Source organism: Stegodyphus dumicola, chromosome 2 (genome assembly GCF_044657685.1).
Source record: "Stegodyphus dumicola isolate Sdum_Otavi_A_Nest chromosome 2, ASM4465768v1".
In the NCBI taxonomy this organism is placed as follows: domain Eukaryota; kingdom Metazoa; phylum Arthropoda; class Arachnida; order Araneae; family Eresidae; genus Stegodyphus; species Stegodyphus dumicola.
This window is the reverse complement of record NC_140769.1, coordinates 242,587,756-242,603,811: the sequence shown is the minus strand read 5'-3', so window position 1 is coordinate 242,603,811 and position 16,056 is coordinate 242,587,756. Positions and strand designations below refer to the sequence as shown.

Here is a 16,056-nt window from a genome sequence, read left to right as displayed (position 1 = left end):
ACCAGAATTTCAGGTAAGAAATTCAATAAATAAGAAATCATACTTGTGCAATAGTTTAAAAATAATCACACCTCAGGTCTATCTGTTAGCTATAAATTGCCAAAAAAGGAATCAGCATTCAGATGAGAGAAAGCAGCCATCTAATTTTTTTTTTTTTTTGACAGAAAAACACATACTTTTCGGTTAATGAGGTGTCAATCACAATTGCGTGTCAAAGTGCCTGTTTATTTCTGTTTATTTCACTTCATCAGTAGCTACGGAATTATCATTACAAATAACCAAAAAGAATGAACACTGAAACAGTTAATTTTTGCCTTGGATATTTTGAGCTGCTATTTCATTAAACTGATCACTTTTTCCCCCATTTAAAGAATCAATATAGATTACATTGTTTGGCAACTGCCAAATGATAAAGTGTTTCAATTAAATTCTTCAAAGACAATCCTTCGATAAATCCATGAGTAAGCTTCAATCACTCAATTCTGAGATTAATTATTATATAAAAGTTCATAACAAGAAAGCTTTAATACAGGGCTGGCTAAAGTGCGGCTCGCGAGCCTGATACGACTCACAGGCAATTTGTGTGGCTCATGCATATAAAATATATGTATGAAATATGTAAACTAAAACTATTCAGTGTCCAAAAAGAAGTAATTTATTAGTTTAGACTCATTTTACAAAGTTATCAGGGATTTCTTTCTATTTAAAACCTCCTCCATTACTTCTATAATGATGTAAATATGAACTTGTGGCTTTTAGAAAATCTAGATGCGGCTGTCGAACATTATTGAATTCAAACGTACGGCTCTTACTGACATGAAGTTTGGCCAACCCTGCTCTAATACATGAAATTTTAATTACTGTAGATGTGAATCCATACTTGACTTCAATAGTTATTCATTTTATAATGTCCATAGCTATTCATACATGTTCATACGTCATAAAATCTATCCAAACTGGTCCCAATTTCATTCATAAAAATCTACCCAAAATGGGGGGAAAATCACTAAATGTATTAACTAATATTTCATAGAAGCAGGCTATTTTTCTTCAGAAAACTGAAGAAATACCTACCAATAATGAATGAAAAGCTGATAATAATAAAAAAAATACTTTACAGGTGGACAGATAAGTTTTGAAAAAATTACAAAATGTAGTAACAAATGAACTTACAGATGTTTAACATTGCAGAACTTAAAGATATCAATGCAAATGCAGTAACAGATGAACTTAAGAGATGTTTGAGAGCAATTCCAGTTTAATTCTACATATTAATAATAAAGAAGAAAGGCATAACAGAAAACATTTAATGAAAAATCCTGCAAAAAGGAATATCCAAAAATTTTTCATCACTATATTCAGCATAAATGATTTATTTTGCTGAATATACATTCTACCTTCATAGAATACTATATTTTTTTCCCTTTTCTTAAAATAACCCCCTTGAATCACAATTTCACACAATTATATTTTTAAAACAGCATAAATCTTTGAAAAATTTTCTTAACATGATTTCTACACTGCAAAATATGCAGTGAATATTTATACCAGCTTTGGCTTTAAACTTAAATGTTAAACAAGAAAAATGGAATTTTTTCTTTAATAAATACATAAGTTTAATACCAAGATAAAATAATCTGAAGAAAATTCATTAGAAATTATGCTTCATGGAAATTTAAAAAAATAATAATAATTAGTGAGTACTTGCATAATTTATTAACCTTTCCATTTACACACACACACACACACACAAACACAAAAAAAAAAAAAAAAAAAAAATTGCAAGTAAACCAATGGCATGCCGATTTCATATAAGGGGACTACATATGAAGAAAAATTATAAGTCTCACTAAGGTGACCCTGCACCAACAGTGGTGGTGGTCATCTCACAGAGGTGAAATTCAGTACTAATATTCATTATTTTTGCAGAAATAGGTACTGACATATTAATACAACCACCTCAGTAGAAGTTATGAAATTTTCAGAATGAGTGAAACTCTCGCAACTATACACAAAACCATTCTTCCGACTACCATATTCATTATAATGATTCAATCAAAGTGGTACCACCATATTCATATGCGTTCTTTTTTATTGTGTTACAAGTTCTAATGGTTTTTATGCACAAATAATGATATTTTTTGCCTTAATCTTAGTTTTAAAATATAAGCTTCTGGAATTTGCCAGCAATGGAAGAAATGGGAGTAGGGAGTAAAATTACTGCAGGAATACAGAATTTTGCTGAAAATTTTCCAAAGAGAACAACAATGAAATGCATTTCCTAGATAGCCACTGTTGCCAAGGTTTACCGCACAAAGCAGAGTCTCTAGAATTCTCTGATGTTTTTTAAGTGAAAACCAATCATTGTGTTCTTCAAGAGAATAGCATAAAAAAGTTATTTAATGATTAAACTTTGTATTTTAAATTACTAAAGTATGTTTAATTTTCATATGTTGATTATGTTTATCGACTTACTATAAATATCGATAGTTCGGGAATCTTCCAAAAAAAAGACATGAAAAACACCAACTGGCACCCGATAAGTAACTTCTACCCTTTCATCCGTAAATAATCATAATATTGCACCAAGATGATTACATTAATACATAAGTTCCCAGAAATGCTTGAACTTTTAGGCATGATCATAACGTTATGCTTTACAGTAGTTTGAATATAAAGACTAATGATATAACTTGAAAAATAAGGAATTCAATAATGGTTAAAGTGTTCTGATAAATTTATGAAAGTGGGATAAAGAGAGGAAGTCAAAATGATCTTACCATAATAAATAAGTATTTTTTTAATTTGTTGAATATCATAAAAGTAAATAATTAGTTAAAATATGTTATCTCAAAAAGAGTACAAAGCCAGGAAAACATTATTTATTTTTCATATCATTAATCATTTTGAAATTATATCATATTCCATTTTAGTATAACAGGTATGTTTCAAGCTTGTACAAATAAGAACAAATAAGATCTATCTTTTGTCATTATTTTTGTGTCTTCAGGTAAAACAGATAGTCCTTACTTGCACAGAACAGCACGACCTAAGCTAATCCCATTCCCATCAATAAGCCAACTGCACTCAAATAGCATGTGGTTTCAAAAGCAGTAAAATTAGGCACCTTTCAATCCCTTTTAACAGGTTAAAAAAAAAAAAAAAAAAACTTGAAAGTGTTAATGCATAGAGTATTTGGGGACTAGCCTAGTCCCTCTGCTAATGGCATGCTAATGAAGTTGACTGATTATTCAAACTTTTTTTAATAAAGTACATAAAACACACAGCATGTTCAAATTCAGTGCATTGGTTCAGAATTTATATTGCCAATTGCATATTAAGCCAAAGATTATTCATCAGACTATCAAATAATGTTTCTTCTATAAATGCATTTTTTTTTTTTTTCATATTCTTTGGTGCACCTTTCAGCACTAATTAATCAATACTTATTGATGTTTTTCTTAGTATCTTAGCTCATGAAGACCATTATATCAAAGACTGTTATTTATTTCAAATAATCCATAAAGAGAATTAAATTATTTCATAGATTTTAAACAGTACATTAAATATTCTTTACAGAAACAGACATGAGTGGGATTATACCAAACCTTTGGTCTGGTGGGCTGGCAACTACTGATGGAGGAGTTCTAGGTAAAGGTCTGTAAACTGAGGGAGCACCTTCTCGCATGTTAAGAGTAACTTGTGTAGCTACCTAGAATAAATAAAAGTATACAAGCATTAGCCAAAAAAGTTACAATAATTACTCAATTAAGTTCAAAATATAAAATTTATTAATTTTTTTTTTTTCAAAAATAAGAGAATAATTTCTTAGATATTCGAGTTTTATGGTACATATGTGTTATCCTTATGACCATAAAACTGTCACCAAGCAGCAAGATTCAGCAGTAATGGATACACATGACATCAAAACAGACACATAACATCTACACTTTTGTTTTTTCATTCTCAATAAGCAACCATTATTTTTTTATAAATAAGGATATAAATCAACAGTCATTGTTGTATCTTTTTCTCGCATTTTGAATGAAAAAAGGGTCAAAGGCTGTAAAATCACATTTGAGACTGATCTCCAGTTCATTTACAGCTAGCTGAGAGAATTAACAGTATTTTTAAATGAAAAAATCAGTTAAATGAAAAAAGCACAGTTAGATATAGGCAACAAAATAGTAATGAACAATTATTTGTGGGAAATTTGTACTCATAGTAAACCAAACAGAACTTTCTATAAAACTGGAAAGCTTAACAAAAGAGTAGATATCAACAAAGGCCTTTTTTTTTATGAAGTATGTCAAATACTTATGCAGCAGTGGCTATTTGGTGGATTATGCACAGAGCCTAATGAATGTTTTATTTTCAAAGAAGTGTACCTCAGAATAATGGATGCAACTTTGGCGAGATCTCTAAGAACTTTCGGTTAATCTTTGGATTATGGTAACTACGCGATTTTTTGACGAAAATTTGGCGACGAACTCTGCTACAGCAACCCTCTATTTTTTTTCGCCGCCACTTTGTCTTCACGAAGTAAAGACATGTTTCTTTTCTTTTTATTTACTCAACACTTTTTCCAACAATCTGCTAGCCGAATTACACTTATGCTAGAAATTTTAGGGAACAAAACTGCTTAATCATGACAAATATTAACTGCAAAATTGGGAAAAAGTGCAGAATCGCAAACTCCTTGCCGCGTTTTTCAGAATTGCACATACACAGTAACCATGTACATGTCGACTTATTTTTACTTAAAAAAACATCCCAGAATTGCACAAAAATGGCATTGCGCACACTCTTGACTTTATCCATCTACACTGCTATTTTCTCATAAATTACAAAAATTTGCACGAAAATACAGGAAAATTTTGTGAATCTTTAAATTCGGTAAAAAGCACATATATGAAATTACCTGATCGCGAAAAAGTATATATCCTTTCAAGGATGAACATTTCCACGTATAATATAAAAAACATATCCAAAAACTTTTACCTCTAAATTAGCTATTATAAACATCCCCAACGAATTTATAACAAAACATTAAAAATGGTTACAAATACTTAGTGTCAAATATTTAAATTATTTCCATGCACGTTTACTTCAACTTAAACGTGTACCAAATTCCTACAAACATAAAATTCACAAAATAACTATCATTTAATTAAAATATCACTACACCATGTACACGTCGACTTATTTTTACTTAAAAAAAAAATCCCAGAATTGCACAAAAATGGCATTGCGCACACTCTTCACTATATCCATGTACACTGCTTTTTTCTCATAAATTAGAAAAATTTCATGAAAATGCATGAAAATTTTGTGAATCTTTAAATTCGGTAAAAAGGACATATATGAAATTACCTGATCGCAAAAAAGTATATACCCTTTCCAAGGATGAACATTTGCACGTATAAAATTAAAAAAATATCCAAAAACTTTTCCCTTTAAATTATCTATTATAAACCTCACCTGCCAATTTATAGCACAAACACTAAAAATGGTTCCAAATACTTAGTGTCAAATACTTAAATTCTTTCCACGCACATTTACTTCTACTCAAACGTATTCCAAAATACTACAAACATATAACTCTCAAAATCACGATCATTAAATTAAAATATAATTAAATTAAAAAACACTACTTAAAATATAAATAAGCACATACATTAAAATTAATAAAAATTAGTTTACAATCCTAATTACTACTTTAAACTAAATCATTGCTAATAACAATTTTCCAATAATACCATATTAATTTATTTACTCCTTACATTTAGAACAATGCATAAAAATAATATCCTCAAATAATTAAAAATACTAACTTGCCTAATCTTCTACAGAATCTTGAGTGCATGGCAGATCACAAAATGTCCATTTTCACCAGATTTCTTGCACCCCCATTCAAACTTATCTGTAATATCCTTCCTTTCACACAATCTCATTTCATTCCCACATGTTGGACATTCATACTTATCCACAATTAAGCAATTCTTTTCAATTACACATAAACGCAATAAAAATTTTGGATTTACTTTATATAGGGCCATGGGATCCAAATATTAAACAACACTGTTTCACAGAACACAGAATGAAACTAACGCTATAAAGTACAGCAGATATTTTTACAAATTTACCCCCTTTTCCAATTAAAGAACAGTGATTCGTCCATTAATGTCACATGACATATCTTATGATCTCTCATTTCCCTCACACAAAATAATGCGTAATCAGAACTAAGTACTTCTCACATTATTCCCAAAGTCTTAGGTAGTAACCTTTATCGCATCCAAAATGTCGCCAAACTACCTGTTACCATATTCCAAAGATTAGCCGAACTTTCACAACTTGATGACAAACAATTTTCACAGTTTATGGGATAATGTATAAGTACTGTTCTATAAGCTCACTTAAACATGTTCCATAATGCAAGGTAACCAAAAACGTTCTTGGCGTTTCTGATATGACACTAGAAGAGTGAACCCCAACATAAAAATAGTCACCAAACCTGGCGATGAAGTGGTTAGGATGGGAGTCCGGACATTGACCAAGAGTATAAAAGCACATTGCATCAGTACTTCAAACATAACTCACACAGAGACTGATTGAAATGGACACGGCAAAGGTGCTTGTTCAGAACTGTTTGCTGTATGATTTTAAAGTGGGCCTGTCAGCAGCAGAATAAAGTTGCTGAATTTGCCAGGCCTTTGGGGATGATGCTGTTAATGAACGAACTGCTAGGCAATAGTTCCAGAAGTTCAGGCCAGGAAATATGTCTCTTAGTGATACAAAACGCAGCGGTCAGCCACAAGTGCTAGATGATGAGGCCTTGACAGCAGGCATGGAAAGTGACAGTAGCTAAACATGTGGTAAGCTTGCGGCACATTTCCAGGTATTTGATGAAACAATCAGACTCCATTTGCACCGCATAGGAAAGGTAAACAAGATGAGCAAGTGGGGACTCCGCTGTCCGATGCAAACAATGGTGCGTCGCTGCTTGTTTGTCATTGCTTACTTGGCACCATGATGCATCCATATTTGATCAAGTACATACAGCAATGAAAAGTGGGTCCAGTATGACACACCCAGGCATTCCAGACCTGTGCCTCACACTGTGAGACCTCACCACCCACACGATCATGCTCTGTATCTGATAGACTAGTTGCCAAGTGGTGCCAACCATCATGGCAGGCCTGTACTTGCAGCAGTTGGAACGTGTGCATCAGACACTGATGCATAAAGAGCCAGCATTGGTAAATCGTAAGAGCATTGGTAAATCGTATCTCTTCCTCCATGACAATACGAGACTGCAAGTGGCTCAGAAGGCCAGCCAGCAACTGGGCTGGGAGACACTACCCCATCCACCACATTCCCCAGACCTTGTGCCATCAGACATGTAATGTGACATTTTCTGGAAAATTCCGATCATGATTTTAGCTAATAAGCACTTAGAAACAATTTTGCTGCTAAAGTGCAGAATCCCCCACTTATTTGTTTGGTACTTTTTACAAGAGTAAGAATAATTGGATTTTTGTCAATTTTCTTTGACCTTTTAAGTGAAAATAGGTCGATGTGTACATAGATAAAGTCAAGAGTGTGCGCAATGCCATTTTTGTGCAATTCTGGGATGTTTTTTTAAGTGAAAATACGTTGACGTGTACATTGATACTGTGTATGTGCAATTGTTAAAAACGCAGCAAGCAGTTTGCGATTCTGCACTTTCTTCCAATTTTGCAACTTATCTTCATCATGATTAAGCATTTTTGTTCCATAAAAGTTCTAGTATAAGCGTAATTCGGCTAGCAGATTGTTGGAAAAAATGTTGAGTAAAAAAAAAACATGCCTTTACTTCGTGAAAACAAAATAGCATCCAAAACAAAACTAGCAGGTTGCTGTAGCAGGGTTGGTCGCCAAAAAATCGCCAAGTTACCACAACTTAAAGATTCACCAAAGTCAATATATAATTTAATTACCACAGCTTTCATTTTTCTCTTCAACTACTAAGTGAGATCATATGGTGAAATACTAATTATAAAAGCATAACCTGGAAGATTTACAAAAACTCAGACATAACTGAATTGTTTCTAAGATCTTCAAAAATCTCATTTTCAATTCCAACAGATTTTATTCAGCAATTAAAAGTTACACTTTCTGAATACAGAAAAGCACATGCCAACTATCTGCTTAAGGAAAGGGATGGGCCAATCTTTGGAATATGGTAACAGGTAGTTTGGAGACATTTTGGTAAGGCGATAAAGGTTACTAGCTAGGACTTTATCTATGTACATGGATAAAGTCAAGAGTGTGCGCAATGCCATTTTTGTGCAATTCTGGGATTTTTTTTAAAGTGAAAATAGGTCGACGGATGGATGGATACCATGTATGTGCAATTCTTACAAATGCGGCAAGCAGTTTGCGATTCTGCACTTTCTCCCAATTTCGAACCTAATCTTTGTCATGATTTAGCACTTTTGTTCCATAAAAGTTCTAGCATAAGCGTAATTCGGCTATCAGATTGTTGGAAAAAAATGTTGAGTTAAAAAAAAGGTTGATCTTTACATTATGGTAACTTGGCGTTTTTTTGGCGAAAATTTGGCAACCGACTCTCCAACAGCAACCCTCTATTTTTTTTTTTCCCGCCGCCATTTTGTCTTCACGAAGTAAAGACACGTTTCTTTTCTTTTTATCTACTGAACACTTCTTCCAACAATCTACTAGCCGAATTACACTTATGCTAGAAATTTTATCTAACAAAACTGCTTAATCATGACAAATATTCACTGCAAAATTGGGAAAAAGTGCACAATACCATACTCCTTGGCGTCCAAACGAAAACTAGCAAGTTGCTGTAGCAGGGTTGGTCGCCAAATTTTCACCAAAAAATCGCTAAGTTACCATAATCCAAAGATTAACCAAGGGATGCTTTCATGGAGGAATTTTAAGGGAAACAAGCATGTGTCCATGTTAGAGATGGAAAATCAAACATGCATTGTGTCATATTCCCATTATTCAGCAGTCTTAATCCCTTGACTAGATGGACATGAAGCACTTATAAACAACAAGCACATTTAGGTTAAAATAACATGCTGGAAAGTGATTATTGGAGAAGTCAAACAACAAGAATCAGTGTTATATTTGTAAAATTTGCAGGACTAGTTTCTATGGTTTTACTATCACAATAAGATTGCTTCTCTTATCACTATATCTTATCTCGTTCATTTGCTCTTTGGCAGATGAGAAAGATGGTTCTATAGTTAAACTATCGAAACTAGTCCTGCAAAATTTACAAATATAACACAGATTCTTATTGTTTGACTTCTCAATTAATCTTTGGATTATGATAACTTGGCGATTTTTTGGCGACCAACCCTGCTACAGCAACCTACTAGTTTTTGTTTGGACGCCATTTTGTTTTCATGAAATAAAGGCAATTTTTTTTTTTTTTTTTTTTAACTCAACGTTTCCAACAATCTGCTAGCCGAATTACGCTTATGCTAGAAGTGCTTAATCATGACGAAGATTAGGTGCGAAATCGGGACAAAGTGCAGAATCGCCCACTGCTTGCCACGTTTTTACAAATTGCACATACACGTTATCCTCCATGTACATGTCGACCTATTTTCACTTAACATCCCCAAATTGCACAAAAGTGGCACTACGCACACTCTTCACTATATCCATGTACAAAGTCCTAGCTAGTAACCTTTATCACCTTACCAAAATGTCACCAAACTACCTGCTACCATATTCCAAAGATTAGCCAACTTCTCCAATAACAAGTATATTATTTAGTTGTCAGTATTATCTGTTATTACAATGATCTTCCAGGATAAAATTAGACCTCATTAGAAATCTCATATTTGTTTTTACTGATCACCAATTTCTGCGACTTTTTATTTCATTATTTCTGATGTTCATAATTAAAAAATAAAACATATCTATAGAAATATCCTAAAGCATAGTGATCTCAGGGATAAGAATTTTAGCAGTGATAATAAAGAGGAGAAGATATTCATGCATAAATATATGTACACTGAATGTTTCTGATTAAAACACACTGCTATGCATTGCACAAAGAACTTTGTTTTAAAAATAAAAACTACATAATTAATACTTACAAATATTAAAAATTCTGAACATACTTTAACTATGTATCAAAGCTTTGGCAAGAACAGCCACACATTTCTAATAACTTTAATTTGAAATAACTACAAAAGTAAAACTCTAATCTCAAACCAAAAATTGGGTACACCAAAATTACCTCTAAATCCCAATTATGTGATTCAAGAATATTTCGACATCTTTCTATATCTTCAATACCAGTCAGATCCTGAAATTAATATTAAAATTTTAATTTTCAACCAAAAAATTCGATTTTCTTTCACAAGCTAGATAATAATGTCATGAACTCCTAAACGTAAACTATTATCATTTCAAAATAAAATTAAATGCACATCACTCTGGTAATCATTTAGTCTAAATTTACCTGTCAGTGAATAAATTCAGTGTATCTTCAAAGGAAAAAGATTTTAATATAACAGAGAAAATTTTAAGAGAAAGAGAAAGCATCTTAAAAGTAGGAAAATTATCAATTCACAAATAGGAAAACAATAAAAATACTGAAAAGTTTCGATATTACTTGATACGTGTAAAACAAGAGTGTGGTAACTTTCTGAAAAAATATTTTGGCATTACAGAACAATATTTATTTGAGATTTTTCAATTAAATCACAGCTGTCACCTGAAATTGCAGCAATTTTTCAGTCTGTTGTGAAGAGAGCTCCACATCCTCCGCCATGGTTAAATAATTTCTGTAGTCATCTTTAGATAATGCCAACTCTCGAAATGTAATTCTCAACTCCTTTTGACTCATCGTAAGCCCAGGTGCTCATCACAGATAATTACAGAAACGGGCGCAAAAGAAGCTCGATGAATAAAAGAACCTTTGTAACATAATGATCGAAGATAAATTCACATCATATTTTTATCACATCATATTTTTATCTTGGACATCCAGCGTTGGTTCTTCAGATCAGATCGGTTGTTGGAATCACCAGCATTTAGCAGAGTCCTGCTTTGACTGCTTGACATGGTTACTTATCCCAGAACAACAGAAGACTGGGATAATCAAAAACTCTCTCATTTGTTTCCATCTACAAAATTATGTAATGAAAAATCACAGGAAGTGTTTTACATTTCTCTTCCAGTGTATGTTAGATCAAATTAAGTTATCATTCTAATAAATGATAAAAATTAGATATGTTTATTCTTAAAAAAGGCTATTTCTCTGACTCCTTTATCATATACATTTCCGAATTATATAAATAAATATAGTATATGAATATAACATTTTTATTTTTGCATTCGACTGTATGCATATATTTTGAATACATTTAAAATATAATATTTTGAATTAAAATTCCTTTCCTTTCGCTTCTTAATTTCAACTTACAACTTCCGGCCAGAACATATTTTTAGAATCACTTGTGAATACAAATTTAAGGAGTAGTATTTAAACGCGAAGTTCTACTGCCTTAGTTAGAGAGAACCAGTGACACGCTTCTGCCTTTTTAGGCTACTCTCTCTTAAGCTATTATTACGCTCGACCGTACTTTAGGCCCTTGATAGGTTCGCAGTTAATCAGCTTTAAGGGGCCAACTTTATTAGAAGTTTGATAGCTTCGGCTATATCTTTTTAGGTAAGATTAGTTAAGTTTAGTTCTTAGTCTCTTAAGTTCAAGCCCGAGTGTCGGCTTTATTGTACAACTCCAAGACGGAGTTCTGTTACACCTTATTGGAATAATAAAGGGTTCTTTCACCCTTCTTACTTGTTGTTTTCTATCCCATGAACTCAAGCGATTATTCGCTTACCAGTTCTTAAGATTCTTCACATTCAACTGTAACTTTAAAATACATAATACAGAATCTTAGAAATTATCAGACCAGATGGAATAGCGAAGAAGACATGTTATATGATATATCTAATTAAAATATATTAATTAGATAAATCATGAAATCATATTAATATTTCATGATAATAATATATTTTAATTACATATATTATGGAAATTATTCTAATACAATAACTTATTAAGGGGGATTGTTGACAAATGTCTTCCTATTCTTTTAACATTAGCAAATTTAGAGACAAAGTATCACATGAAAAAAGCTCAGTGAAGTAATGAAAAAGTCTGCTGCTACATAGAATACATCTTCAAAATTCTGCTACAGTAAAAAAAAAGGGCATGCTTTATCCTATTATTAATAAATATTTGCCGAATATCACTTTTGTTTTTTTAACGTTTTTTTCGATTAGTATCAATATTAAAAAATAGAGGGCACCACTACTCCATACGGACTGATTGTCAATTTCTATTTTGGGGAACATTTAGTTTTTTCTGCGTTAAAATATAATTTTTTACTTCAGGGAACGAAGTAACATTCACCATCATACAATTCATTCATTAAAATGTCATTCTTGCGCAGAAAAATATGCATGTACATCAATTTTGTCTAAAACTTAGTAAACCTAAAACGTAATTGCATCTTTCCCCAAGCAGAAAACTTGGCGAACTTTTTCACGCCATTTGTTGTCGATCGTCTCCAGCTTTGCGTCTGCAGAGCTGAACAGGTTTCACTAACGTACCCTATATTTTTGCCCTCTCCCCCAAGCAATTTAGGACGAAACATTGAATGCTTTCAATAGCCATTTGCAGAATCAGTGGAAATGTTTACTTCCTAGGTCCTTCAGCTAACGAGTCACTCATTGAACGAAAAATTTCTCAAGCGCAATGTTTGTCTGCTAAATATAATTCAAATAATAAATTATTTTACTAATACCATTAATAAATAAATATTCATCTCAGGGTTATGAGAGAACGTCGAAAAATCATTCGATATTTTTTATGAAGCGTTAAGATTACCTTTAAAACTGTCTCAGTTACCAAGTTGAAATCATTCTACATAAAAACTTGAATGCTGAACTGATGTTTATTTTCGGGTAATTTATAGAACTTAATCATAGAAACTGGAGGCCTTCAAATTATACGTATATTTTCCGAATAATCTCATCATATATTAGGTTAGCACTTCACACTGAATACGTCGAAATTAAGCATAACTGAAACGCTTTTAAAATAGTCTCCTGATATTAGGGATAATATGATATACGTTAAATTTTGCCTCTTCAATAATTCTTATAATATGGCGCTTCTTGTTGAATATTTCAGTATTATCAGTAAGACTAGAATGAACTATGTCATAAGATAGAATTTATCTTTAGACAGTACAGAAAAAGTTATTACTATTTTGTTTTACTCAAAATTAAAATTAGAAGTGCAGTGAGAGAATATGTGTATGTAGAAGACACATATTTAAATCATAATTTACACCCACCCACGTGGTATATAGAGGTAACACACATAGTAAAAGGGAGGTTTTTCCAGAAATGAGTCAAATCATCATCGCTTAGAAAAAATTATAAAACGTGACACAATTTAGAAAAGGCTATAACTACTTTATTTGTTTTTGTAATACTATAGAGAGCTTAACTCAAATGAGATCATAATGTTTGTGTGTCGAACTCCATTTTAATCATAATTTATTTATAGATGTTTTAATCTTATACATGTAAAGCAAAAAAATGAAAGGGGGGAGACAGAACTCTTTATTAAACATGCCAATAATTTAAACTTAATAAGACCTTTCTCAAAGCGTATTTGTCTCCTAATGGATGGGAGTAAAAAATATTAAAAAAAAATTTATTACTCTGGATCAGATAGGAGTCTTTCTTTACTTATAAAAATAGCTATTTAAGAAAGAAAACATATTGTGAGTTGGATCCTTAAGTATAAAACAAACCCATTTTCTTTAAGAAGATCTTTAAGTACAAACAGAACGGGAAGCGGAAACTCCCTTCTTAGCTCTCTGAAGAAAAGGAAAAGAAGAAGAAGATCCAGAAGAGAAGAGAAAGAGTTCTTTCTCTTTCATTCTTTTCCCAATGCATCTCTTCCTTCTAGATCCATTTTTGTTCAGCCTCCCCAGTTTGATATTTCTTTAAACAAAAATTAGTGAATAGCATAATAATAATTATTTCTTTGCCTTAAAATTCATGAGCTTCTCAAAGGATCCTTGACTTTCAGCATCCTTGTTGCTACCATTAAGAAAGTTAGACACTCGAGATCTTTCTAGCACTCTCAAAACACGTCCAGGGAGACAATGGATCTGAAAAGTTTTCTTTAGATCTTCCTAACATACCTAAAGCTCTTAAATGGGATTCGAGTTGATGGTATAAAGCAGTCAAATCTATAAATTTCCTATCATTTACAACATTTTTCATTGCACTTGTAATTCACAAACGTACACTTGCACAAACAAATCTTCTTTGCCAAATCTTTCCTTCGATAATTCAGCCGCTTTGGGGTAATTCTGACCCGTTAGGGAAGGGGAAATCTCTATTAAACTGGCAGCTCGAAACCTAGGAGAAATTACCTCAATCAAATATTGGAACTTATCTTCAGCCGGCATGTCTTCATACTCACAAATTCTGGAATCTGATTCCAAAATAACAAAAAAGATTTAATACAACCATTAAATCTTTGAATTTCCAAATTTTGGCAAACCGTTACTTTCTATTATAAGGGGACTTGAACCGATCTGTCATCAGAATTTGTTTTCAAAATTTTGAACCTTTAATTTAAGAGAAAAGTACTGTTCCCTATAATTTTCATCAGCTTCGTTGAAATCTTTTTTGCCTTCGCTCGCTTTAAGTGTGAATTAAATTCGCGAAGTCTGGAAACATTCACTTTCATTTCCGTATTTTCTTTCGGTAATAGCCTTTGTCATATTCTTAAGTGCTATAAGTGATGTTACGATATAACTTTAAAGCATCCAAAATAAAATATCAAAGCTCATGAGAAACTAAAGGGCAAACATATTTAACGTCTAAATTCAAATCGTACCCCGCCCCCCCTTTTTTTTTTTGACTTAATGGCTCTGCAACCTTGCTTACTAAATTCTATCTGTCACCGATAATTTAATTTGTTGTAACTCTTCAAGAGAAGGAACAATGAAAATTCTTATAGTTGTAAACTAATTATTTTATTTCGTACTAAAAGGCTTTCAAGGCTTAGATATTCTTATCATCATTAATTAGTCACAAAACATTTTCTTTATATAAAAACATGTCTTGCTGTTATGAATGTATACAAAATAAAACCAAATTAGAAAACCGATAACAATGAATATCGATACTCTACAGTTATCAACAATGTCATAGACGTCATCAAATTATAAGTCAACGTCGCCATAACAATCGTAATATAAATCAAGATCATGGCTTTGATTTTTATTCTTGACAGCCATAGTCATCATCTTCATTAAATTTCATTAAATGTCGCCGCCATCATCTTCATTAAATTCTAAATCAAGATCATTCTTATTAACATCAGTTACCGAAATATAAAATCAAAACCATCGTTTCCGTCCTCATCATCTTCATCAAAATCTAAACGAAGATCATCGTTATTAATATCAAATATAAAAATATATCGTCATGTTTTGTCAGTGGCGTAGCTAGGGTGGGGCAAGGGGGACATCTGTCCCCGGGTGCAGCATTCAAGTTGCGCCAAATTGATGCTACGAAATTTTTTAATGAAATTGTTTCCAAGAAAGGGGCGCAAATTTTCAGTTGCACACGGGCGCTGGAAACTCTAGCTACGCCCCTGTGTTTTGTCGTCATAAACATAAAAACATAGCTCAAGATAATTGCTTTCATTCTCGACTTCGTTCTCATAATAACCATCAATATAAATCACGATCATCACTTTCGTCTTAATCATAGTTGAAGTCATCATCTTAATCATAATATTTTGATCAAAATATAAACCAAGATTATCGTTATTAAAATTAACGTAGTCATAAAAATCGAAGTATAAAAATATTATTATGGTCACGTCATCCTCAAAATATAAATCAAGATCGTGGTATCCTCTGCCTGTTTCTTCATTAACAAAATCATCATTATCTTAAAAAGACCTCCAAGAAGGTA

The 16,056-nt window shown here is 32.1% G+C and overlaps 1 protein-coding gene across 3 annotated transcripts in view; it reads right to left on the bottom strand.

Annotated features, from left to right (window-relative positions):
* The window catches only part of Faf2 (Fas-associated factor 2), a 55,990-nt gene extending 45,151 nt beyond the window's left edge, over positions 1-10,839 (bottom strand). For 2 of the 3 annotated variants that reach the window (XM_035367536.2, XM_035367537.2), the window contains exons 1-3: positions 10,751-10,839; positions 10,271-10,339; positions 3,609-3,712 (exon numbers count right to left, since the gene is read on the bottom strand). In XM_035367536.2, the coding sequence (XP_035223427.2) occupies positions 3,609-3,712; positions 10,271-10,339; positions 10,751-10,807 (230 nt within the window). In that variant the 5' untranslated portion in view covers positions 10,808-10,839. Of the gene's footprint in view, positions 1-3,608; positions 3,713-10,270; positions 10,340-10,648; positions 10,726-10,750 lie in introns of those variants that run through there. The other variant, XM_035367538.2, reaches the window with a different exon arrangement.
* Positions 10,840-16,056: the final 5,217 nt, after the last annotated feature.